We start from the raw sequence: 23,613 nt of genomic DNA on the forward strand, positions 1-23,613 counted from the left end.
CACGCCCCGGCCCAGTCTTCCAATGCCGCTCTGTGATTGGTGGGGCGTCCAGCCAACCTTCGTAGGTATTGGCCGAACGGCCGTCGCTCTTCCTGCCGGGGAGTCGCCTACGCCTACTTCCTCCCGGGAGGAGGGGCTCGAGTTCCGCGTCGTCGCGCAGAGCTGACTCTGGGAGGCGTTTGGGCCCAGAGAAGTGGATCGGCCGCTTGCGCCGCATGGAGTCCGAATCGGAAAGCGGGGCTGCTGCTGACACCCCCCCACTGGAGACCCTAAGCTTCCATGGTGATGAAGAGATTATCGAGGTGGTAGAACTTGATCCTGGTCCGCCGGACCCAGGTGAGAACTGCCGCTCCTCAGGCCATGGGGCAGGAGACGCTCACCCCTGGCCTCTGACCCCTGCTTTTCCTCGCTCCCCTCCACACCCGACCGGTCATTCCTACCGATATCCTTCTTCCCCTCCTCCCCAACTCCCCTCCTCAGACTTAGTTCTCAGGCCTGGCTGGGGTGGGGGTTCCCTGACGCCTCCTCTGGCCCTTCCCCTCACACACCCCCTTCCCATCATCCCCTCGGCCCTCCCTTACCGCACGGTCGCTGGCCAGCCCTGGCCTCCCGTGCTGTGTCCCGCGCGCCCCCGGGACCCCGGTGTGTCTGACTCCACCTTCCCCTCTCGCCACATTACCCGCCCCAGCCTCAGGCCTCCTCACGCTTCTCTCCGTACCTCTTACCGCCTCCCGAGCCCCATCTTCTAACCCTCTCCCCAAAGCAGATGACCTCGCCCAGGAGATGGAAGATGTGGACTTTGAGGAAGAGGAGGAGGAAGAGGGCAACGAAGAGGGCTGGGTTCTAGAACCCCAGGAAGGGGTGGTCGGCAGCATGGAGGGCCCCGACGATAGTGAGGTCACCTTTGCATTGCACTCAGGTAGGTCTTTGAGGCGATCCACCTCAAATCAGTTTAGGTGGGCGTGTAAGCATTAAACCGCCGCCGTGGACAGAGCGTTATGGGGGACACAGAGATGAGCAAGATGCTGGCCTTGCTCTGGAGGAGCCCACAGGTGGGGACCTGTGGCAGAATGGATGATTGCTTGACTTCTGGCATCAGTTGAGACACCAGGCTTCAAGTCCTCCCTCTACTTTGCCAGTTAACGTTGATTAACCTCTTAGTTCTCTTTTAAAAAGTTATCTTTGGCCAGGTGCGGTGGCTCACTCCTGTAATCCCAGCACTTTAGGAGGCTGAGGCAGGTGGATCACTTGAGGTCAGGAGTTCGAGACCAGCCTGGCCAACATGGCAAAACCCAGTCTCTACTAAAAATAACAAAAATTTGGCCAGGTGTGGTGGCTCACGCCTGTAATCCCAGTACTTTGGGAGGCCGAGGCAGGCAGATTGCAAGGTCAGGAGTTCCAGACCAGCCTGGCCAATATGGTGAAACCCCATCTCTACTAAAAATACAAAAATTAGCTGGGCTTGGTGGTGGGCACCTGTAGTCCCAGCTACTCGGGAGGCTGAGGCAGGAGAAGGAGAATTGCTTGAACCCGGGAGGCGGAGGTTGCAGTAGACTGAGACTGCGCCATTGCACTCCAGCCTGGGTGAGAGAGCGAGGCTGTCTCAAAAAAAAAAACCAAACAAACAAACCAAAAATTAGCCGGGCGTGGTGGCACATGCCTGTAATCCTAGCTACTCTGGACACTTAGGCAGGAGAATCGCTTGAACCTGGGGGGTGGAGGTTGCAGTGAGCTGAGATCACGCCACTGCAGTCCAGCCTGGGCAACAGAATGAGAGTGTCTCAAAAAAAAAAAAAAAAAAAAGGTATCTTTGATAAAAGTTAATAAAAGTAGTGAGTATAAAATTAGAGATAATTGGTCAGGTGCGGTGGTTTACACCTGTAATCCCAGCATTTTGGAAGGCCAAGGCAGGCGGATCCCCTGAGGTCAGGAGTTCAAGACCAGGCTGGCCGACATGGTGACACTGCATCTCTACTAAAAAAAAAAAAAAAATTAGCTGGGTGTGGTGGCATGTGCCTGTAATCCCAGCTACTCGGGAGGCTGAGGAAGGAGAATCACTTGAACCTGGGAAGCGGAGGTTGTATTGACCCGAGATTGTGCCACTGCACTCCAGCCTGGGCAACAGAGCAAGACTCCATCTCAAAAAAATAAAGTAAAATAAAATTAGAGATAATTGTATCTTTTTGAGCATATTTTATATAATTTTCTCAAGTGCTAGTTCTTAGTAAGAAACTCTTAACATGATGCTCTCCTCACTCTTTACCCAACCCGGTGGCATCCCATGCTGAGACCTGTAAGCCCTGCACCTGTACCCACCTCTTGTCCATGGCATTGGTGCCGGGTGGTGAGGGGAGTCACACAGGGCATCTGCTCTGGCAAATAGGGAGCTTGGCAAATATGGGAAGGATCTTAACCCGATTCTTGAAACTTAGAAGAACTTGGATGTGCCTGTGTTTTCCAGGAGGAAAGACACATTGCTTTGGGTGAAAGGGGGTGGGTTTCCTGAAGGTTCTGAAGGACAGAGCCCTAGGTGGGAGCTCTGTCCCCTTACCCATGGAATATCTTTTGGGACAGCGTCTGTGTTTTGTGTGAGCCTGGACCCCAAGACCAACACCTTGGCAGTGACCGGGGGTGAAGATGACAAAGCCTTCGTATGGCGGCTCAGCGATGGGGAGCTGCTCTTTGAGTGTGCAGGTGAGGGGGCTGAGGTAGAGGCCTGGGAGAGGTCATATTCCTTTGGGAGATCTTAGGAGCCTGGCCTGCAGTGGTCGTGCATCCAATAGCCACTTAGTGACGTCTCTTTTGTGCCAGCTCTGTGCTGGGCCCCAGGGACACGGGGAGAATACTGGTGTGTTTTGGGCACAGAGGCAGGAGGCACTCATTGGCCAAGGGAGTCTAGGAAAGGCCAGAGGAGGTCACATTGGTATAGGAGCAGTTGGGCAGAGAGGAGGACTTGGGATTGTGGGCAGAGGTGTAGAGTGGACAGAAGGGGGAAGGCATAGGAGGCTGGGGCTTGGCCCGGTTGAGTGACGGCCAGCAGTGTCTCTCCTGGCGAGACATGGGAGGGTTGGTTCCTAGAGCGGCAGTGAATTCCAGCACCTGTTCTGCTCAGGCCCGCCCCTCTTTTTTTCCTAGCTGATCGTTTCAGGGGGCCAGATACCAGAATCACATGCCCCCAGCACCAGGTACCCTATTGTTTTCCCCTCTTTCTGCCCACTTTTCTTTGAAGGCCATAAAGACTCTGTGACTTGTGCTGGTTTCAGCCATGACTCCACTCTAGTGGCCACAGGGGACATGAGTGGCCTCTTGAAAGTGTGGCAGGTGGACACCAAGGAGGAGGTCTGGTCCTTTGAAGCGGGAGACCTGGAGGTAAGATCATCAGAGCGGGAGTCAGCTCTGTGGGGCCTTGGGTTGCTGGGTGTGCAAGCTTGGGAGGCCAGTTCTTCCTTATTGTGCCAAGCCAGCTCTGAGCCAGTGCGCCCCAAGGCACGGGAAGAAGGTCTGCCTGCTACCTGGAAAATCCCCGCGGAACCCCAGAGGCAGGAAACCTTGGGTGGAGCTCATAGGACAGGCTTCTAGGTGGGATGGGGTGACGGGCCTCCCTGCTGCCCCTTCCTCCCTGTCCAGTGGATGGAGTGGCATCCTCGGGCACCTGTCCTGTTGGCGGGCACAGCTGACGGCAACACCTGGATGTGGAAAGTCCCGAATGGTGACTGCAAGACCTTCCAGGGTCCCAACTGCCCAGCCACCTGTGGCCGAGTCCTCCCTGATGGTGAGAGCACCTCCCTTGAGCGTCCTTTCCTGGGTGCAGAGGCTGAATCCCGGGATATACACCTCCCGGAGCAGCCGTCTGGGCCACAGCCGGCAAACTCTGAGGCCTGCTCTTTGGAGTGCTGACCCCCTGGCCCCAAAGCTCATAGCGCCTCTTTCCTGCTCTGAACTCACCTGTGATTCCTGGGGCAGTGTCTGGGCGCTTCCACTCTTCTTTCCTCTCCCTCTCCCCATTCCCTTGCTTAGTGTATCTGAGCGTGCCCTCTGCCCTCTCTTCATCTGTGCCTCTCTTCAGGGAAGAGAGCTGTGGTAGGCTACGAAGATGGCACCATCAGGATTTGGGACCTGAAGCAGGGAAGCCCCATCCATGTACTGAAAGGTATCAGAGGTGGGGGAAGTGTTAGCCTGGGCCTTTGTCGGGAGGGGCTGAGATCCTGGGGGAGGACTCAGAGGAGAGGTAGGATGAAGCCTGACTGCCTCCCTGCTCTATGCTAGGGACTGAGGGTCACCAGGGCCCACTCACCTGTGTTGCCACCAACCAGGATGGCAGCTTGATCCTAACTGGCTCTGTGGACTGCCAGGCCAAGCTGGTCAGTGCCACCACTGGCAAGGTGAGTGGACCTGGAGCCCGGCTGGGGCCTCCGCTTTCTCGACTCCTCTCCTTCCTTCCTGGGTCTTCACTGTCTCCTCTCCTCACCGTCTTTCTCTCCATCAAGCACCCGGATTCCGGGCCCTCCTCTGATCCTCTCTGGCTTTCAGGTGGTGGGTGTTTTTAGACCTGAGACTGTGGCCTCCCAGCCCAGCCTTGGAGAAGGGGAGGAGAGTGAGTCCAACTCGGTGGAGTCCTTGGGCTTCTGCAGTGTGTGAGTGAGGATGGGGAGAGGGGTTTGTGGGAGGAGCCTGGGCTCGGGGCCCCGGAGGGAGGGCAGGGCGTGTGAGTCCAGGCCCTCATGAGTCTTCATGGTGCGCTCCTCTGCCCAGGATGCCCCTGGCAGCTGTTGGCTACCTGGATGGGACGTTGGCCATCTATGACCTGGCTACGCAGACTCTTAGGCATCAGTGTCAGCACCAGGTATGGGCAGCTGGAGCTGGGGTTGTGCGGGCTGTGGCCATGGTGGAGGGAAAACCCAGGCCTCCAGGAGCATCTACCCCAGATCTGGCTCCTGCCTGGCTGTTGTGTGTGGCTGTCCCTCTTTGTGAGAACTGGGAGCAGATGGCTCTCAGCTCTCCTGCCAACCTCTGCCCTGCCTCTGTCATTCCTCGAGGCAGTCGGGCATCGTGCAGCTGCTGTGGGAGGCAGGCACTGCTGTGGTTTATACCTGCAGCCTGGATGGCATTGTGCGCCTCTGGGACGCCCGGACCGGCCGCCTGCTTACTGACTACCGGGGCCACACGGCTGAGATCCTGGACTTTGCCCTCAGCAAGTAAGTGAATTGGCCAAGGGCTGGGATCTCTGTGTATTTGGAAGGTGGGAGTAGTGGGGGACACAGGATCCTTAGGGTGTGGGAGGGGATTCCTAAGGCATGGATGCTGGGAAGCCTGAGGGTTCACAGCCCAGCCCCCACCCCAGTGACTGATAGTGACCCTCCGGGGCCCCACATCTCAGTCATGAGGGAGAGGCTGAGACTGATTTTCCCCATCGGAGTCAGCTCTGCTTCTTCCGTGCTGGGGGCTTCCTCTAATTCCCTCCATGCTGGCTGCAGAGATGTCGGCCCAGTGCTGGGCACTAGGGCCCTAGAACTGAGGGTGTGCTGGAGGAGCCCACCCTAGGGCCCCTGGGTGGTGGGCTTGGGTCCCCCCGTCTCTGCAATCACATGCTTTCTGTTTCTAGAGATGCCTCCCTGGTGGTGACCACGTCAGGAGACCACAAAGCGAAAGTATTTTGTGTCCAGAGGCCTGACCGTTAATGGCTGCAGCCCCTGCCTGTGTGTCTGGTGTTGAGGGGACGGAGGGACCCCTGCCCCCGCCCGCCAGCAGAGGCAGTAGGGCACAGAGGGAAGAGGAGGGTGGGGCCCTGGATGACTTTCCAGCCTCTTCAACTGACTTGCTCCCCTCTCCTTTTCTTCTCTTTAGAGACCCAGCCCAGGGCCCTCCCACCCTTGCCCAGACTTGGTGGGCCCTTCAGAGGGAGGGGCGGACCTGTTTCTCTTTCACTTTCATTTGCTGGTGTGAGCCATGGGGTGTGTATTTGTATGTGGGGAGTAGGTGTTTGAGGTTCCCGTTCTTTCCCTTCCCAAGTCTCTGGGGGTGGAAAGGAGGAAGAGATACTAGTTAAAGATTTTAAAAATGTAAATAAAATATACTTCCCAGAGACAGCGTCTGTGTGGATTTTGTGGTGGCTGGACCCTAGGAGGAGCTAGCTAGGGCCCCGTCAGGCAAGGCTCTCCCGCAGAGTCGGCTGGATGTTGAGATGTGCCAGCTCCCCGTCTCCAGGGTCTGTGCACACGACACTTCTTGTCTGCCTGGAGTCGACTCTGCCTTAATCCATGCGTATGTCTGAAGGTTCTTTCTGTTGTTGGTGTGTTGAGCCATTTCCTCCTGCCTCGCCCTGAGATACGGAATGAGATAAGCATAAACAGCCCGAGGAGCTTTATTCAGTCAGTGTGGGGTCAAATAGAGGCAGGGTCTCTGATCCAGAGAAGTGGGGCCCAGTGGAGACAGGCTGGGTGGCTGAGCTGGATGGATGCTCTGGTAGGAGTCAGCAGAGGCCCTTCCTTTAGTTCAAGTCCAGGTCGACGCTGCTTTGGCTGCTTGGGTGGTAGGCAGTGCTGGGGCCGGGACTGTCCCGGGAGGCTCTTCCCCGCAGCCCCTGCAGGCATCTTTGGGCAGCTGCCCTCCAGGGGGCTGTGTAGCGCCGATCGCCCAGCCCCATGGCCACGGGCACTGCCGCTGCACTGGCACTTCCCAGGGAGATGAGGGACAACAGAGTCCCAGGCCCCAGGGGTGGGCGCTGCTCATAGGCCAGGACTGAGAGGAGCAGTGTGGCCACGTAGGGTCCCCAGCACAGCCCGAAGAGCAGCATGGCTCCAGCCTGCGCCCTTGCCTGCCTCCAGGTAAGGGCCTGGGCCAGGGCCGAGGGCTCATCGCGGCACACTGCCCGCTCCAACCGGCGGATGTCCTGCAGCTGGCGGTGGGCAGTGACCAGCACGCGGACAGAGAGGAGGGCAGCAGCACCCACAGCGGGCAGCAGAAGCCCATAGACTTCGAGGTAGAGGTAGGGGGCTGGGAAGATAGCCTGGGAGCTGCAGTTGGCACCAGGGGTCCAGTGGTTCCACCCCAGAGCGGGCAGACTGGCAAAGAGCAGGGGGCCAGCCCAGGTGAGGAGCAGGGCCAGCCGAGTGCTCCCAGGGGGCTGGAGTGGCCTCAGGACTGCTATGTAGCGCTCCCCATGCACCAGCAGGAGGTTGGCGAGCAGGGAGAGGAAGGAGAAGTTGGGAGCCAAGTAGAGGAGGAGGCAGGACCAGTAACCCCGGCGACTCTGGTTCCACAGCCCTGGCAACGTGGGCAATGCCAGACCCGTGAGCAGCCCAGCCAGCAGCAGGCTCAGGAAGAAGCAGCCAGCAGGCGGGCTGCGCAGGTGGCGGTCCCAGGCAATGCCCAGGGCTAGCAGCAGGTTCGCTGTGACGATGAGGCTTGCCAGGGCCAGGGAGAGCCCCAGAACCCCCTTGGGAATGGGGCTGGGCACCTCGCCAGTGGTGTTGGGCGTCATCTCGGTCCTGAGGACGGGGGAGTCCTGGAGTGGCAGCCGGCATGCCTGCAGGATGGGGTGGCCAGAGTTAGGATGGGGCTGCAGGTCGTGTCCTCCTGGCAGGGCGGCATGTTAGTCCAGGGGCACAGACCCGCAGGCTGTGGGCTGTATTATGTTCGCTGATACACGGAATTTTTCAATTAATTGCCAATTAAACATATAAAAAATATCTTTGGTTTCTATTGAAAAATCAGGTCTGGCAACACATATGTCCTATATGGTAGCAACCAGCCGGAGCTCACCGCTGGCTGCCCTTCCGACAGTCCCCACCCAGCCAGCTTTATCCATTTCTGGTATCTGCCTTTTCTGGGCAGCTGTGTTTAGGTCTCTTGTTTAGACTGAAAGGCGGGTCCATCCAGCCCCAAAGCATTTTGTGTATCCCTGCCTCCACCGGGGAGGCCCCTAAATGAGCCAAAAGAATGGACCAGGGCTGGCTGGTGTGTAGTGGTCTTCCGGCTGGCCATTAGGTGACAGGCTCCAGTGGGCCAGGTCTCGGGCACCCTGTGCCCTTCCCCCTATCTGTCCTTGTAGCCATCACAGCTCAGTGAGCAGCCTCCGGGTAGGACTTCCAGCCCATAAACTTGACTCGTCTTTGCTCCACACTAGCAACAGGGTCCTTCCTGGGAGCTGGAGGGAGGAGAGAAGCAGCAGGAGGGGACCTGTGGCAGTGAACATGGAGATGCCAGCAGCAAGGACAGGGACTCCCCAACACCCCCAGGCCTGAGGCTGAGCCCAGAGGAGAGGGAAGAGGAGTCAGTGGGCAAAGCCTGGCTTCTCTGTGGCTCTCATCTGTCCCTGTCCTTCCCGTCATTCCCTGGTCTCAGTCCTCCAGTGTCATGGCTCTGCTGCCACATCCTGGGGACGGGGGAGGGGTCCTGGGTCCTGTGGGAACTCCTGCTTCTGTCAACAGGGGAGCAGCTGCTGTTGCTAGGATCCAAGTCAATAAGGAAAGGATTCATACCTCTCCCCTCCTCCAGGACAGGGGATCAGGGCCCCATGGCCACCCTGAGCTGAGAGGCAGGAAGATGCTCCCCTTCCTTCCCAGGTTCCCCCAGCACCCCGAACCCGGGCCTCCAAGGCCTTGTGCCCCCTTTCCCCTCCCCTAAGCGTGTTTTCTCTTCCTCAGTCTCCTCCAGTGCCCTCCACCCAGGATGCCTTTTCCTCTCTCGAGGCCTTCCAGTTTCTGTTCCCTTCCCCCTAGCACCATCAACTCTCTCAAGCCCCGCGAGACTCAGGGTTCATTACCCCAAACCTGGCCTAAGCTGGAGCTCCCAGCCCTAATTGGAATGATTCCCCCCACCCCACCTCCACCAGAACAGTGACAAAGGCAGGGAGCAGCCCCTAGGGGTGATTTCCCAGCAGGGTGCAGGCTGTACCACCTGCACACCCCCAGGGGTCTGGTGGCTTGGGCTGGGTGCAGTGGCCTCTCCAGGATCTGGGGTTTGGGGGTTGGGGGAGTAGCTACTCACATGGCTGTTGGGAGCAGGTATTGCCTGCCCAGCCTGGGCCTTCCTGAGTGTCAGGGAGTTGCTGCAGCCAGCCCTGCAGGGGTTTGGACCATGTCTGGTGTCCTGGCTGAAGAGCACAAGTGGACCAAGTGCATGGTGTCTCCACCCGGTGGAGACAGCGGGGCCAGGCTCTCCTACCCAGGCTCTGCCCGTCTGGGTTCTCAGAGGGATGGAGAAACGAGGCTGGCGGGACTCAGCCCCGGCCCCGCCTCTGGGAGGTGGGACCTGGCATATTCTGAACCGTAGCAACTGGGAGGCCTGCCTCCCCCTCCCACCCAGTGTCCCTCTGCCCTGCCACCTAGGTGGCAGTTTCCCTACTCCAGCTTGGAGTAATCTGAGAAATGCATTCCAGTTAATGAATAATAGTGATTGACTTACCCCTCCTGACTTCCCGCCTCAGCTGATGCATTTACATTTAAGCCCCTGGACTGGCCGGTCAGTTGACAGTACACCAGGCTCCCTCCACACTTCCGTGTGTGATGGCGGCAGTGGCGGGTGTTTGGGGCCTGAGGATCTTCACTTCCCCATCCCATCGCCTGATGGGCCTTTCAGTTTATAAGGCCAGACTTGCCTTCCTGAATCTGGGGTCATTCCATACTTTTCTCAACTGCTTTCTAAGTTCTGAACTATGAGGGACAAATGGCTCTGGGGATGTGACCTTGGGTAAGGTACTACTGGGCCTCGGTTTTTGTCTGTGTTAAAATGGAAACAAGAAAAACGACCTCTAAGGTCGTGGTGGGGCATATCACAGCATAACACATATGGCTGCATATACACCAGTGGCTTGGCCCTTGATGGGTGGGGGTTTGCTCCAACAAACGACTCCCTCTCTTTCCTCCCCCACAATGAAGAGGCGTGAGCTGGCGCTGGAATCAGAGCTGTCTGGATCCTTTTAAAAGCTGGTGAACTTGGGCAAATGACTAAAATTCTCTTGCCTTAGTTTCCTCATCTGTAAAATGGGGCCCATAGTTGTACTCACCTATCGTGAGACTAAATGAGGTCCTGTGTGATGAGGACTCAGATCAGCACTTGGTCCTTCAGCACTCCGTGACAGGCAGCGATCGCTAGGAACATTATTAGGATTTTTGCTTTTCTCTGCACCTGGCCCCTCTAAGACAGATCTGCTGAGAGAGGCACATGGGGAGCTTAGGAAAAGCAAGAGGGGAGTGACACTTTTGCTGCACAGGGAAACTGAGGAAACCACGTACACTGAGAGGGAAGGGCAAGTTCAAGGCTGGGAAGCCAGGAGGAGTGGTGCCTCGATTTCCACCTTGTATCAAGTGCGGCTTTGGAGTGAGGGGGAGGAGAGAAGCCCAGCCACACTCCCTTAAGGCCTGAAATGGGAGGGAACAGGCGGAAACTGCAGCAGGAAAGCTGGCGCTGGGGGTGAGACATTAGGAAACACTTCCTGGCTGAAAAAGTAAATGGAGCAAAGGGACTTCCATGCTTTCCAGGAGAGCTGGGCCTGAAGGGCTGGAGGTCCGCGGAGTGTGGCTCTGCTAGCTCTGCACAGTCCGTCAGGGATCCTGAAGAGGAGGGACTTCTGTTGGGACAAAAAGTGGGAAAACGAAAGCATCCAGCCTCAAATCCATCCTCGAGGGAGCTGGTGGGTGGGGAGGATGCAGGGTTCCAGGGCCGGCCCTCAGAACCACGTGATATGATAGGGCAGAAGTCACAGGCTCTGGGAGAGTTCAGCCTGGGGCCTGGACAGAAGTGGGTGTGGGACCCTTCTGATATGGGACTGCCAGGAATAAACAGACCTCCTGTTCCCAGCCCCGGCCTGCTCCCCACGGGATCCAGGATGTCTGTTTCTTCTCTGCTGCTCTGTCTAAACACTGTGTGTGGGATGTGTGAAGGGGGACAGATTAGGCAGTGGCAGCCAGGGAGCCTGGGCTGTCTCTTGCTCAGCCTTGCTTCTCCCTTACTAGATCATCTAGTTCCTGTCTGTTCCATCAAGCCCTGGGGCTGACTCACCCCCTGGCTTCTTCCTTCAGCCACGAGGGCTCTGGTGCAAGCCGTCTTCAGATGCTCCATCCAGCCGACTGTGCCCGGACCCCATTCTCCTTTCCTCAGGCAGAACCTGAACGGGGGTGACCAATCCAGACTCTGGCACGGAATCCTCCTGTGCCTCCTTTGTCCGTTTCCATTCTCTTAGCTATCTGAATTTCTGTTGACCCACAATGTCTGGGACATGAGTGTCATGCTGGCTGGGGGTACTAGCTCTGGACCAGTGGAGGCAGCAGGGACGGGGTTTCTTGGACCCTGGTTGGCCTCCCTGAGCCGCTGTTTAACACTTCACACTCATGCCTGTAATCCCAGCACTTTAAGAGGCCGAGGCCTGGGCAACGTGGTGAGACTCCGTCTCTACAAAAAATAAAGATTAGCTGAGCACAGTGGTATATGTTGTGTGGTTCCAGCTACTCAGGAGGCTGAGGTGGGAAGATCGCTGGAGTCCAGGAGGTCGAGGCTGCCGTGAGCCTTCATGGCGCCACTTCATTCCAGCCTGGGTGACAGCGTGAGACCCTGCCTCAAAATAATACTTAAAAAAAAAATCAGAGCCAGGCGCAGTGGATCATGCCTGTAATCCCAGCACTTTCGGAGGCCGAGGCGGGTGGATCACAAGGTCAGGAGATGCAGACCATCCTGGTTAACACAGTGAAACCCTGTCTCTACTAAAAATACAAAAAATTAGCCGGGCGTGGTGGCATGTGCCTGTAGGCCCAGCTACTCAGGAGGCTGAGGCAGGAGAACTGCTTGAACCCGGGAGGCGGAGGTTGCAGTGAGCCAAGATCGTGCCACTGCACTCCAGCCTGGGCGACAGAGTGAGACTCTGTCCCCCCCCCAAAAAAAAAAAAAAAGAAACAAAAACCAAAAACAACAAACCTCCCCCCACCGCCCAGAAATGGCAGTGCTTTTAGCAACCCCCAGTAGGGGGCAGCATTGCTTGAACTCAAAATCGCCATCAGAGTAGACCCAGGTTCTGGTTGAGCACCCATCAGTACTACTCCAAATGAGGGTAACTTAATGGCAAACAACTCCAAGTAACGGCTCCCCCCAAGAAGGCTGAGGCAGCAGCTAGAGCTATTTCCTTTTCTTGGTTTCAATTCCTCCTCCAAGTCCACCCTTCCACTTCCTGTTAGTCTTAGTGTCTTTCCTGCCAAGCTCCTAATTTTTGGCTTGCAGCTTGCCCCAGGTCCCACTTTTTCCAGACATGGAGATTCCTACCTGCCTTGCCCGGGCAGTAAGGGCCATTCAAGCAGGGGAAAATACCAAAATACCAACGACCTTGGGGAAAGCCTAGGAAACCCCAAGCACCGAATGAGGGTTGGCTTCTGCGGGACTTTGCTGGGGCAGCAGCCTGTCGCTTCTGATCCCCTTGGGTGTATAAAGGGAACCAAGATTCATTAAGTGACATTGTAATTACAGGCATCATAATGCTTACCATGTAAGAGACATTTATTCTCTTTTCCTTTTACAAATCCTCGGGTAAATGTCCAATTTAAATGAGGTTACCAGGGCTCAGATTAAGAGATTTGCTGTCACACAGCTATTGGATGGCGGAACCTGGATTCAAACTGTTCTTCTACAGCCCATATCCAAGGATACCTGCACCTCCCAGATGTGAACCCTTGGGGCACTGGCTTCCTGAGACTAGGCAGAAACAACTAGATCCCCTTTTCCCAGCCCACACTCTCAATGTGCTTGACCTTCATCCTCAGACGTTCTTCCTGCGGTCCTAAGGCCTCAACTGGTCACAGTGGGCTGCTTCATCTGTGAGGAGGGTCTTTGAGGCTAGATCCGTACTAACACCAAGTGTGTCCTTGTTAAGAGTCAATCTGGACAGGGGTTTACACCAGTATGGATTTTTTTTTTCTGAGACCGGGTCTCACTCTGTTGCCCAGGGTGGAGTGGAGAGGCACACACAGCTCATTGCAGGCTTGACCTTCAGGGCTCAAGCAATCCTCCTGCCTCAGCCTCGAGTAGCTGGGACCACAGGCATGCACCACCACATCCAGCCAATTTTTATTTTTTGTAGAGGCAGGGTCTCGCCATGTTGTCCAGGCTGCACTACAGATTTATTTATTGGTGAGATTATTTATTGGAGAGTTCCGCTCTTGTCGCCCAAGCTGGAGTGCAATGGCATGATCTTGGCTCACTGCAACCTCCGCCTCCTGGGTTCAAGTGATTCTCCTGTCTCCGCCTCCAGAGTAGCTGGGATTACAAGCACCCGCCACCATGCCCAGCTAATATTTGTATTTTTAGTAGAGATGGGGTTGCACCGTGTTGGCCAGGCTGGTCTCAACCTGACCTCAGGTGATTCAGCTGCCTTGGCCTCCCAAAGTGCTGGGATTACAGGTGTGAGCCACCACGCCCAGCCAGATTAAGTTTTTTATAGAGATGGAGAAGGAGTCTCACTGTTACCCAGGCTGGTCTTGAACTCCTGGGCTCAAGCAGTCTTCCTTCCTCATCCTCACAAAGTGCTACAATTACAGGTGTAAACCACTGTGCTCAGCCTGCACTATGGATTTTTAATGTTGACAAAGCGTCTTGGAACTAGTTACTTCCTTAGGATTTACTGCTGTAGAAAATATTTATGCCTTTTCATTTTTCTCCGAACTCCATATCTTCTAAGCAATCTTGGTTCTGCCATCTACAGTACCTACCAGAAATTGGATTCCTGCTACTGGCAAGAGAGTACAGTGAGCTCCAACATTAGTTATGTTCTACTAAGGAAGAAAGCAAAAACTCAGCTGGACATGGTGGCAGGTGCCTATAGTCCCAGCTACTCCGGAGGTCAGGAGCTTGAGTACAGCCTCAGCAACACAGTGAGACCCTGTCTCTAAAAACTAAAATTAAAATAAAAAAAGAGCAAAAACTGCTTCTAGTCAAAATTACACCTGACAACCCCTTAAATAACTCATGAGGTAGAGAATGCACACGTTGCTGTCAATATATCCAATTAATCTAGGTTTTCCAAGTACCAGAAGTGGTCAGGGGCACCCTGGGCAGCCAATTAGAACTATCAGAGTACCCTGAGCTCTCTAGCAGCCCATTTTAGTGAAATAAAAACGAAGTCTGATGACTGAACGACCTGTGGCTTTTTTTTTTTTTTTTTTTTTTTTTTTTTGAGACGGAGTCTTGCTCTGTTGACTGGGCTGGAGTGCAGTGGCCGAATCTCTGCTCACTGCAAGCTCCGCCTCACGGGTTCAAGCCATTCTCCTGCCTCAGCCTCCCGAGTAGCTGGGACTACAGGCGCCCGCCACGTCGCCCGGCTAGTTTTTTTTTTTGTATTTTTTAGTAGAGACGGGGTTTCACCGTGTTAGCCAGGATGGTCTCGATCTCCTGACCTCGTGATCCGCCCGTCTCGGCCTCCCAAAGTGCTGGGATTACAGGCTTGAGCCACCGTGCCCGGCCACGACCTGTGGTTTTCAAAATTCTCCACTGTGACTCACAGTCAAAAGACATTTCTATAATCCAGTCATGATGTGCATATGTAACTAATATACATTTCCAAACCAACACTTACCCTTAATAGATGCGATGCACTCTGATACTATTCAATTGCTTAAAAATGCTGGTGTCACATAAAGCTACACATATGACAACAATGCACAGATGTACACCACATACAGTGCAGCAAATCTGAAGAAGGTGGGTGGACTATACCAATGACCTTTTCTTGGCTGTGATGCTACACAACAATTATACAAGATGTTAGCATGGCGGGGAAACCAAGTGGAAGGTATACAGGATCTCTCTGTATTGTTTCTTACAACCGTATTTAAATCTAGTTATCTCAAAATCAAAAGTTTAGAAAACAAAAATGCTGGTTGTGATATAGTCAGGTTATGTCACAATTAATGGGTCCCAAGCCAGTATGAAACACACTGCCATAGATGGAAGGCAGAAACCATTAGAATGACCATCAGACCATTGCAGATGCCCTTAGAATTCTCTTAATTCCTTACACCAAGCAAACTTTCTGAAGCAATTTCATTTCAAGGACCAGAGTCCTGCTGAGGGACAGCTGCTCGACTAGGCTCTGTACTGTTTTTGACAACTTCTCTCCCTGAAAGCAGTCTTTTGGGCTGCCATGTGAGAAAGACAAACTGTGGCCAGTTAGTTTGCATCAGACATACACCTGAATAACCATCAATGCCCTGCAGGACCACACACTAAGGAACACATTTTGGGAAATCCCACACATTATTCACAATAAAAAAACCCAGAAAACCGTTTGTCTGTCACTGTCCGGGGAGCTTCAGGAACAGCCACAGAGTCTCAGGGACCAAGCTTTACAAGGAAGCATGTAAGTTTGTATTAATAGCTCGGGTTCCATGGCTCATGCCTATAATCCCAGCACTTTGAGAGGCTGAAGCAAGCAGATTGCCTGAGTCCAGGAGTTTGAGACCAGCCTGGGAAAGATGGCGAAACCTCATCTCTACTAAAAATATAAAAAATTAGCCAGGCATAGTGGTATGCGCCTGTAATCCCAGCTACTTGGGAGGCTGAGGTGGGAGCATCACCTGAGCCCAGGAGGCAACAAGACCCTGTCTCCCGGTCGGGAGGGGAGGAGTTTAAATATAGTTCACTGGCCAGCCATTCTCTCCTCTAGATGAAGTGAGGACCTAAACCTGATGGGCTCCTGAAACTAGGGCTTCCCAGCTTAGGTTTGCAGGTTCAAGGGCAGTATAGGTCTATCCTTCTTCCTTCCTTCTCTTCTCACTTTGGACCCGCAGTCCAGAAACCCAGTAAATTCTCATGTAAGATAGAAAGATTTTCTTTATTAATGACCCCAACCGTATTTCTTTAGATACAGGAGTTTTGAACTCAAATACTTAGGAGAAAACAAGTTAAGATTGCATTATCCTGCAACTCATTACCAGTAACATATTGCAAAGCGAAACAGCTTGGAAAAGAGGGTAGGAGAAAAGGGAAGTGAGGGAGGGAAGATAAAGAAAAGGAATTAAGTTGATCAAGTGGAATTTTTTTTTTTTGTTTTGTTTTTTTAATTCTTGGGAACTATGAAGTCTTTGCAAGCACAGCTCGTTTCTGCAGATTATTTTCCAAACGTGTACAAAATGGAACCAAAACGGAGAATCCCTTAAGAACCTGAAGAGGTGCAACATTAAAAGCTACGATTATCCAGTAGCAAGTGTTCCAGACTTCAGTTGCCAGCCGCTTCCTCCTCTTATTCCCAAGATTAGCGGGATGAAAACGTCTTCCCCCTTCAAAAGGAGAGATAAGTGCGAAGGTCAGTTTCTGGCTGCCCTTTCCTCCCACCCCACACTCCTAGACTAGATGGGATCCCAAAGAAACACCAAATGAAAGGTGGAAAGGGCTAGATTCCTTAAGCAGAGGCACTGGAACCACAGGTCATGGGCTAAAATCTGGCTTTCACAGAACGGTTTCACCAGCTCTTCCTTCCTATTGGATACTTCGTATGCCCAGGAATATCAGTGTTAAGCCCATAAGGACATTCAATGTACCAAGTTAGATAGAAGAATCACTTGTCCATAATTTCTGGATGGCCTAGATGTACCTGAATTTCTGACTAGGCTCAACCATCGTCTTAGTACTACCTCATTTGTCAGCTCCTCCTACACAGCGTATACCTCTCAGGGTTCCCAGATAGCAGTTCCTTCATCTCTCACCATGAAGGCAGGTGGCTGGTTCAAAGCAATCCTCAGAACTTCCAAGGCTAAAGGTATTTCTGCTATCACGTGGTGACTCCTCCTCTGGCTTATACAACACCCGCCTGGTTCGAGGCTCCTGAATTGTGGTGTCCTGTTCCACCCAATACTTCTCCAGATGGGCTAGGTGGTCCTCAAGGACAGAGCCTCTAACTGGTACCTAACAGCATCTGGGAAAGCAGCCTGGAAGCTAGAGCTGAGAACTATGGGAAATCAGGGCAAAAACACGGGCTCTACATTTTCCCTGCCTTGGATGTATCACTCATTCCAAAATGAAGCTACACCTTATTATCCTTCTCTCCAAATGAAAAGCTCATGAGTGTTCAATTCTGGGCAGCCCATCGAGAGTTCCTGGCTTCTGCCCACAGCTGAGTCACTTAACTCCTACCCACCATTAGTAACATAATCTGGTTTTCAGGGTGGATGTAGCTGTTTGTCTCCTGCTTCTCCTTTCTGGGGCCCAACTCTGCCAAAGAGAAGCTGCAGCACAGAAGAAGGCAAAGTTGCTCTTTCTAAGTCCCAGAGAGGAGACTTATATACAGTCTGTTCATTTCAAGGATTCATCCTTTCCTGGGTCTCTCACCAGGACAGGAAGCTATCCCTGCCCGCTACACAACTGCACTCACTGGGCAGGGACTCCCAAGACTGCCTGCTGGCTGTGGAATCGGGCAGCAGCTGCCTGAAAGGCCTTCCTCCTGGATGCACAAGCAGCTACCAGTGCCAAAGGTGATGCCGGCAGCCCCGAGACTATTATGATGCCCAGCCTTCCAGTCCAGTTATCACAGGCTGCCAGGTCAGGCTTCCCTCTCACTGTACCTTGCTGCCAGTTTACCTCTTGGCTTCTACTGAACTGCCTGTCTACTGGGCCCTGAAAGCAGCATGAAATTCTCTGCCTCACACTCCAGGTCACCAAACAAGTACCTGATGAGAAAAGCACTCCTGCGTAGAGCAAGCAGGGAAAGGGGAAAATGCAGACACCAGGATGGAGACCAGGTTCTGGAGGAGCAGCAAGAACACATCCTCTCACCTGCCCACCCACCTTGTTGGTTACTTTGCCCATTTAAGGATCTGCCCAAGAAGCTGCAGAAAAGAAACGATGCTGCTATTTCATTGCATGGCATTTGGACACTCTTCTCTGAACTGCTACAGAGACAGGCCTTTACCTAAAGAAGTCGGGGTGACTTAAACTGCTTTTTTTTTTTTTTTTGAGACCGAGTTTCGCTCTTGTTGCCCAGGCTGGAGTGCAATGGTGCGATCTCAGTCGCCGCAACCTCTGCCTCCTGGGTTCAAGCGATTCTCCTGCCTCAGCCTCCAGAGTAGCTGGGATTACAGGCATGCACCACTATGCCCAGCTAATTTTGTATTTTTAGTAGAGATGGGGTTTCTCCGTGTTGGTCAGGCTGGTCTCCAACTCCTGACCTCGGGTAATCCGCCCGCCTCGGCCTCCCAAAGTGCTGGGATTACAAGGGTGAGCCACCACACCCTGCCTTAAACTGCATTTTGAGAATGTCTGAAAACCCTCACCTACTGCTCAGGTCCTTGGATCTCTTTCTCATCCTTTCAAATGGCAGCAGAAACTAACTTGGTAGAAGAGCCCTCAAATGCAAGAGAGAAAGTGTAAAGCCCTAGGCATACCACACCCACTAAAACTTTGCCTCAAGAGTACTGAGTGCTGGGACAGGTGCGGTGGCTGATGTCTGTTATTCCAACACTTTGGGAGGCTGAAGTGGGAGGATCATTTGAGTCCAGGAGTTCGAGACCAGCCTGGACAACATGGTGAAATCCTGTCTCCACAAAAATTAAAAAATTAGCCAGCTGTGATGGTGCACGCCTGTGGTCCCAGCTACTTGGGGGGCTGAGGTGGGAGGATTGCTTGAGCCCAGGAGGTTGAGCCTGCAGTGAGGCAAGATTGCACCACTGCACTCCAGGCTGGGAATCACAGAGTACTGGGCTAGGCGCGGTGGCTCACGCTTGTAATCCCAACCCTTTGGGAAGCTGAGGTGGGCGGATCACGAGGTCAGGCGTTCAAGACCAGCCTGGCCAAAATGGTGAAACCCTGACTCTACTAAAAATACAAATAAATTAGCCAGGCTTAGTGGCGCAAGCCTGTAGTCCCAGCTGCTGTGGAGGCTGAGGCAAGAGAATTTGCTTGAATCCAGGAGGCAGAGGTTGTAGTAAGCTAAGATTGTGCCTCTGCACTCCAGCCTGTGCTCCAAGAGCGAAACTCCATCTCAAAAAACAACAAAACAACAAAACAAACACCAACAGTACTGGGGTGCTGGCAAATACACTGGCTGTTAGGGAGGCTTATGATCTCAAGACTTTTAGTTCAACTGGTACAAAACACAGCAGATGGGAGGCCGAGGTGGGCGGATTGACTGAGATCACGAGTTTGAGACCAGCCCAGGCAACATGGTGAAACCCCATCTCCACTAAAATACAAAAAATTAGCCGGGCGTGGCGGCGTGCACCTGTAGTCCCAGCTACCTGGGAGGTGGAGGTTACAGTGAGCTGAGATTGCGCCACTACACTCCAGCCTGGGCGACAGAATGAGACTCTGTCTCCCCCAACCCCCCCAACAAAAAAACAACAAACAAAACAAAAAAACAGCAGATGAACACTATTACCTTATCTTAAGGACAGGATTGCCTGAATTTCATCAGAAGAAGAACCAAGGTCTGGACTACACTACAGCCTGGGCGACAGAATGAGACTTTGTCTCCCCCAACTACCCCCACCAAACAAACGAACAAACAAACGAACAAAACAAAAAAACAGCAGATGAACACCATTACTGTATCTTAAGGACAGGATTGCCTGAATTTCATCAGAAGAACCAAGGTCTGGCACCTTTCACAGAGATGGAACTCTCTAGGCTCTAGGCCATGCTCGCCTTTCCTGCATGCAGAGCCACACCCCTATTTAGGGCTCTCCTAAAAAAAAAAAAAAAAAAATTTTTTTTTTTTTTTTTTTGAGACGAAGTCTCACTGTTGCTCAGGCTGGCGTGCAGTGGCACAATCTCAGCTCATTGCAACCTCTGTCTCCTGGGCTCAAGCAATTCTCTGCCTCAGCCTCCCGAGTAGCTGGGATTACAGGCGCCTGCCACCACGACCGGCTAATTTTTTTTGTATTTTTAGTAAAGATGTGGTTTCACCATCTTGGCCAGGCTAGGCCTAAACTCCTGACCTCGTGATCCACCTGCCTCAGCCTCCCAAAGTGCTGGAATTACAGGCGTGAGCCACTGTGCCCATCAGGGCTCTCCTCAATTCTATCCTTGATAAAGAGAACTTTCCTCTGCATGCAAACTTCCCGCTGAGAGTACACCAGGGAAAGAACGCTTAGTGGGCGGCGTCAGGACTATTTACCCAATTAAAGGTCCCTAAGCAACTTCTTCCATCTCTCCAGAAAGAACACCAGAAGCACAAGACTGACCTCGTAACTCAGGCCCAAAAACAACAGTCTCTTGGTAAACTTTGTTTATTTCCTAGCTGCCATTCTCAGAGTTCACAAAGATATGGAAACAAGGAAACCCATCTGGGCCTATACAGCACTGAAAACCTGGAATCCCACCTTTGTTTTATCTACTTAGCCCTGCTGGCCTCACATGTAGCCAGTGCCCAGACACATGGAGGACCAGGCCACCAGCACCCACTGCTTCCTTCTCGGTGACTCAGGAGAGGAAGGTGGTCCTGCTGGAGTGCTGCCTAACTTACGTGATTGTTTTCATTTCTTTTTTCTCAGCATCTGGGCGTGCGCGGTTCAGCACCTTGAGGAAGTCAGACGTTTTTGCCCGCATACGTGTGTGAATATAGGCCTGGGAACAAACATAACAGGTACTGAAGCACAGTCACGGTCTAGAAAGACAGCTTTGCTTTCATCAGAGGCGTTTGGGAACATACACCCTGGGACTGACCCAGGCCCTGCAGCAAAGCAGGCAGGTGAGCAATTCTGGAAACAAATATTCATCTCTGCTACGGGGAGGGGTGGGGGACAGTGGCTTGTTGAAGAAAGACCATGGTTTCTTGAAGCCTCTAGAATTATCTACCTAAGAGTCAATATCCACAGCCTAGACTAACAGAATGACTTTTTGTCATGAGTTCTGGTGGAGGAAAAGACCCAGAGCATAGCGGCTGAGATGCTGGCACCCCCCTCACCTTAGAGCACTTGATGTGGTAGTGCAGGTAGTCCCGGAATGTGTGGATCAGGTTGATGGTGTTGTCTCGAGCGCTGGCATTGGTGTGACGAGGGAACAGCACTGAAGGTGGAAGACACAAGGCGTTAGGACCCAACACAAATGCCAAAGGGTGGGGAAGAACAACAGCCTAGTGAACTTCACTCCCTCTCTGCTGAAGTACCCTCCACTTGTGTCAATATTACCAGGCTTTGTCAGGGTTTTTTCTTGACATGGAAGGATAAACAGCATGGCCAGGAAAGGTGTCAATGAGCATGAACGGAGGAGCCCATGATGAAAAACAGGGCTTGACTCTAGGCCTTCATTCTAGTCCTGGATTCTGCAGCTGTGCATTTTGAAATCTATTCCCTGTCTGCCACACATGTACTAGCTCCTGCCTGTGCAGCTGGGCACACTCCAGGATCACACTCCAGGATTACACTAACTGGCTATAACAGTTTACCTTAAGGAATCAGGATTAGGAAATGCAGCTGCCTGTCTTAGGTCCTTGGTGCTGAAATAGAGTAAACCTTCCCAGAAAACAGATGCCAGAGAATTTCCCATATTCTCACTGCGAAAACAGACAATAAGGTATAAGGACCTGAACTCTCATGATAGGCCAGGCAAGAGGAGCTGCTCTGACTGGGCCTGACTGAAGTCCAACCCTGTGGCACCAGCCACCTAAAGACCTGTGTGAGGTCGGGCGCGGTGGCTCACGCCTGTAATCCCAGCACTTTGGGAGGCTGAGGTGGGCGGATCATCTGAGATCAGGAGTTCCAGACCAGCCTGGGCAACATGGTGAAACCCCATCTCTACTAAAAATATAAAAATTAGCCACATGTGATGGCATGTGCCTGTATAATCTCAGCTACTTGGGAGGCTATGACTCTAAGTCTGCCATAATTTTATATACCACAAGAGAAAAATGCTGCCAATTAAACTATGACATGCCATGAATTGTAAGACGCACCCCAGCTTCAAAGATAAAAACTTGAAAAAAATGGTATAGCTGGCTGGGTGCGGTGGCACATGCCTGTAATCCCAGCACTTTGGGAGACTGAAGTGGGTGGATTGCTTGAGGCCAGGAGTTGAGATCAGCCTGGCCAATAGGGAAACCCTGTTTTGTTTTGTTTTGTTTTTGAGACGGAGTATTGCTCTGTCGCACAGGCTGGAGTGCAGTGGCGTGATCTCGGCTCATTGCAAGCTCCGCCTCCCAGGTTCACGCCATTCTCCTGTCTCAGCCTCCCAAGTAGCTGGGACTACAGGTGCCTGCCACCACGCCTGGCTAAGTTTTTGTATTTTTAGTAGAGACGGGGTTTCACTGTGTTAGCCAGGATGGTCTCGATCTCCTGATCTCGTGATCTGCCCGCCTCGGCCTCCCAAAGTGCTGGGATTACTGGCGTGAGCCACCACACCCGGCCGGAAACCCCGTTTCTACTAAAAATACAAACGTTAGCTGGGTGTGGTGGCATGCGCCTGTAGTCCCAGCTACTCGGGAAGCTGAGGCACGAGAATTGTTTGAGCCTGGGAAGCGGAGGTTGCAGTGAGCCGAGATCACACCACTGCACTCCAGTCTGGGTGACAGAGAGAAAGAAAAAAGAAAAAAGTGTATTGTTTAGATTTAATGAAATTTGGTAAATCAACAGATTCATCACCAATAAACAGGCTCACCTTTACCACTGAGGTGAATTAAATTACATTTCACAAAGGAGACATTCCAGTGGCATCGGGTGCAGTGTGAATGAGCTGTTAATTCCAAACTGTAAGCTATCCTAATCAGCCAGTGCATGAGGCTGGAGCAACTGAAGGAAGACCTGAATTTACTCCATGGAAAAGTGGAGTAAGTGGACCATGGCTGGAGCTTGGGCTTAATAAGCAAAAAACCAAGAATTGCCAAATGACAGAGAACCACCGTCTAGCTGCTTAGATGGTTTCTCTTCTTAACTCCTTTTTCTGATAAGACAGGGTCTCACTCTGTCACCCAGGCTGGAGTGTAGTGGTGCTATCACAGCTCACTGCAGCCTCGACCTCCTGGGTTCAAGTGATCCTCCCACCTCAGCCTCTCAAGTAGCTATGACTATAGTCATGCAACCCCATGTCTAGCTATCTTTTTTTTTTTTTGAGACAGTCTCCCAGGCTGTAGCACAGCAGGACGATCTCAGCTTGCTGCAACCTCCACCTCCCAGGTTTACGCAATTCTCATGCCTCACCTGGTCAAGTAGCTGGGACTATAGGCACATGCCACCATGTCCAACTAATTTTTTTATTTTTAGTAGAGATGTGGTTCACCATGTTGGCCAGGTTGGTCTTGAACTCCTGACCTCAAGTGATCTGCTCGCCTTGGCCTCCCAAAGTGCTGCGATTACAGGCGTGAGCCGCTGTGCCTGGCCCCCGGCTTTTTGTAGAGATGAGGTTGCGCCATGCTATCCAGGCTGGTCCCAAACTCTTGGACTCAAGCGACGCAACAACCTCGGGCTCCCAGAGTGCTGGGATTACAGGCATGAGCCACTGTGCCTGGCCTATCCTTAACTTTTTTTCTTTTTGAGACAAGGTCTCACTCTGTCATCCAGGCTGGAGTGCAATGGTGTGATCTTGGCTCACTGAAACCTCTGCCTCCTGGGTTCAAGGGATTCTTGTGCCTCAGCCTCCCGACTAGCTGGGATTACAGGCACATGCCACCACGCCCAGCTAATTTTTTTGTGTGTTTTTTTTTTTTTTTGG

The 23,613-nt window shown here is 52.8% G+C and overlaps 3 protein-coding genes across 8 annotated transcripts in view; 1 reads left to right on the top strand and 2 right to left on the bottom strand.

The window, feature by feature from the left end:
* The window catches only part of AAMP (angio associated migratory cell protein), a 205,728-nt gene extending 199,646 nt beyond the window's left edge, over positions 1-6,082 (top strand). The window contains exons 2-12 of one of the 2 annotated variants that reach the window (XM_050751274.1): positions 147-336; positions 764-919; positions 2,575-2,694; positions 3,230-3,369; positions 3,628-3,772; positions 4,067-4,150; positions 4,267-4,382; positions 4,531-4,634; positions 4,753-4,843; positions 5,041-5,195; positions 5,603-6,082. In XM_050751274.1, coding sequence (XP_050607231.1) covers positions 216-336; positions 764-919; positions 2,575-2,694; positions 3,230-3,369; positions 3,628-3,772; positions 4,067-4,150; positions 4,267-4,382; positions 4,531-4,634; positions 4,753-4,843; positions 5,041-5,195; positions 5,603-5,678 — 1,308 coding nt within the window. In that variant the 5' untranslated portion in view covers positions 147-215 and the 3' untranslated portion in view covers positions 5,679-6,082. Of the gene's footprint in view, positions 1-49; positions 337-763; positions 920-2,574; positions 2,695-3,229; positions 3,370-3,627; positions 3,773-4,066; positions 4,151-4,266; positions 4,383-4,530; positions 4,635-4,752; positions 4,844-5,040; positions 5,196-5,602 lie in introns of those variants that run through there. The other variant, XM_050751275.1, reaches the window with a different exon arrangement.
* A 99-nt stretch (positions 6,083-6,181) lies between these two features.
* Positions 6,182-11,832, bottom strand: GPBAR1 (G protein-coupled bile acid receptor 1). Of its 5 annotated transcripts, none has more exons than XM_050751290.1 (3): positions 11,002-11,832; positions 10,007-10,570; positions 6,344-7,525 (listed from the first exon to the last, which is right to left on the bottom strand). In XM_050751290.1, exon 3 carries the CDS (start codon positions 7,478-7,480, stop codon positions 6,488-6,490), a length of 993 nt encoding a protein of 330 aa, XP_050607247.1. In that variant the 5' UTR covers positions 7,481-7,525; positions 10,007-10,570; positions 11,002-11,832; the 3' UTR covers positions 6,344-6,487. The 5 variants fall into 5 exon arrangements, 4 of the variants coding, with proteins under 4 accessions (XP_050607247.1, XP_050607246.1, XP_050607245.1 ...); XM_050751289.1 differs by having other exon boundaries at positions 10,788-11,832; XM_050751288.1 differs by having other exon boundaries at positions 10,007-10,148; positions 10,236-11,832.
* Positions 11,833-15,792: 3,960 nt separating this feature from the next.
* The window catches only part of ARPC2 (actin related protein 2/3 complex subunit 2), an 870,481-nt gene continuing 862,660 nt past the window's right edge, over positions 15,793-23,613 (bottom strand). The window contains exons 10-12 of the mRNA XM_050751296.1: positions 20,876-20,976; positions 20,435-20,535; positions 15,793-16,256 (exon numbers count right to left, since the gene is read on the bottom strand). Coding sequence (XP_050607253.1) covers positions 16,232-16,256; positions 20,435-20,535; positions 20,876-20,976 — 227 coding nt within the window. The 3' untranslated portion in view covers positions 15,793-16,231. The remainder of the gene's footprint in view (positions 16,257-20,434; positions 20,536-20,875; positions 20,977-23,613) is intronic.

Source organism: Macaca thibetana, chromosome 12 (genome assembly GCF_024542745.1).
Source record: "Macaca thibetana thibetana isolate TM-01 chromosome 12, ASM2454274v1, whole genome shotgun sequence".
In the NCBI taxonomy this organism is placed as follows: domain Eukaryota; kingdom Metazoa; phylum Chordata; class Mammalia; order Primates; family Cercopithecidae; genus Macaca; species Macaca thibetana.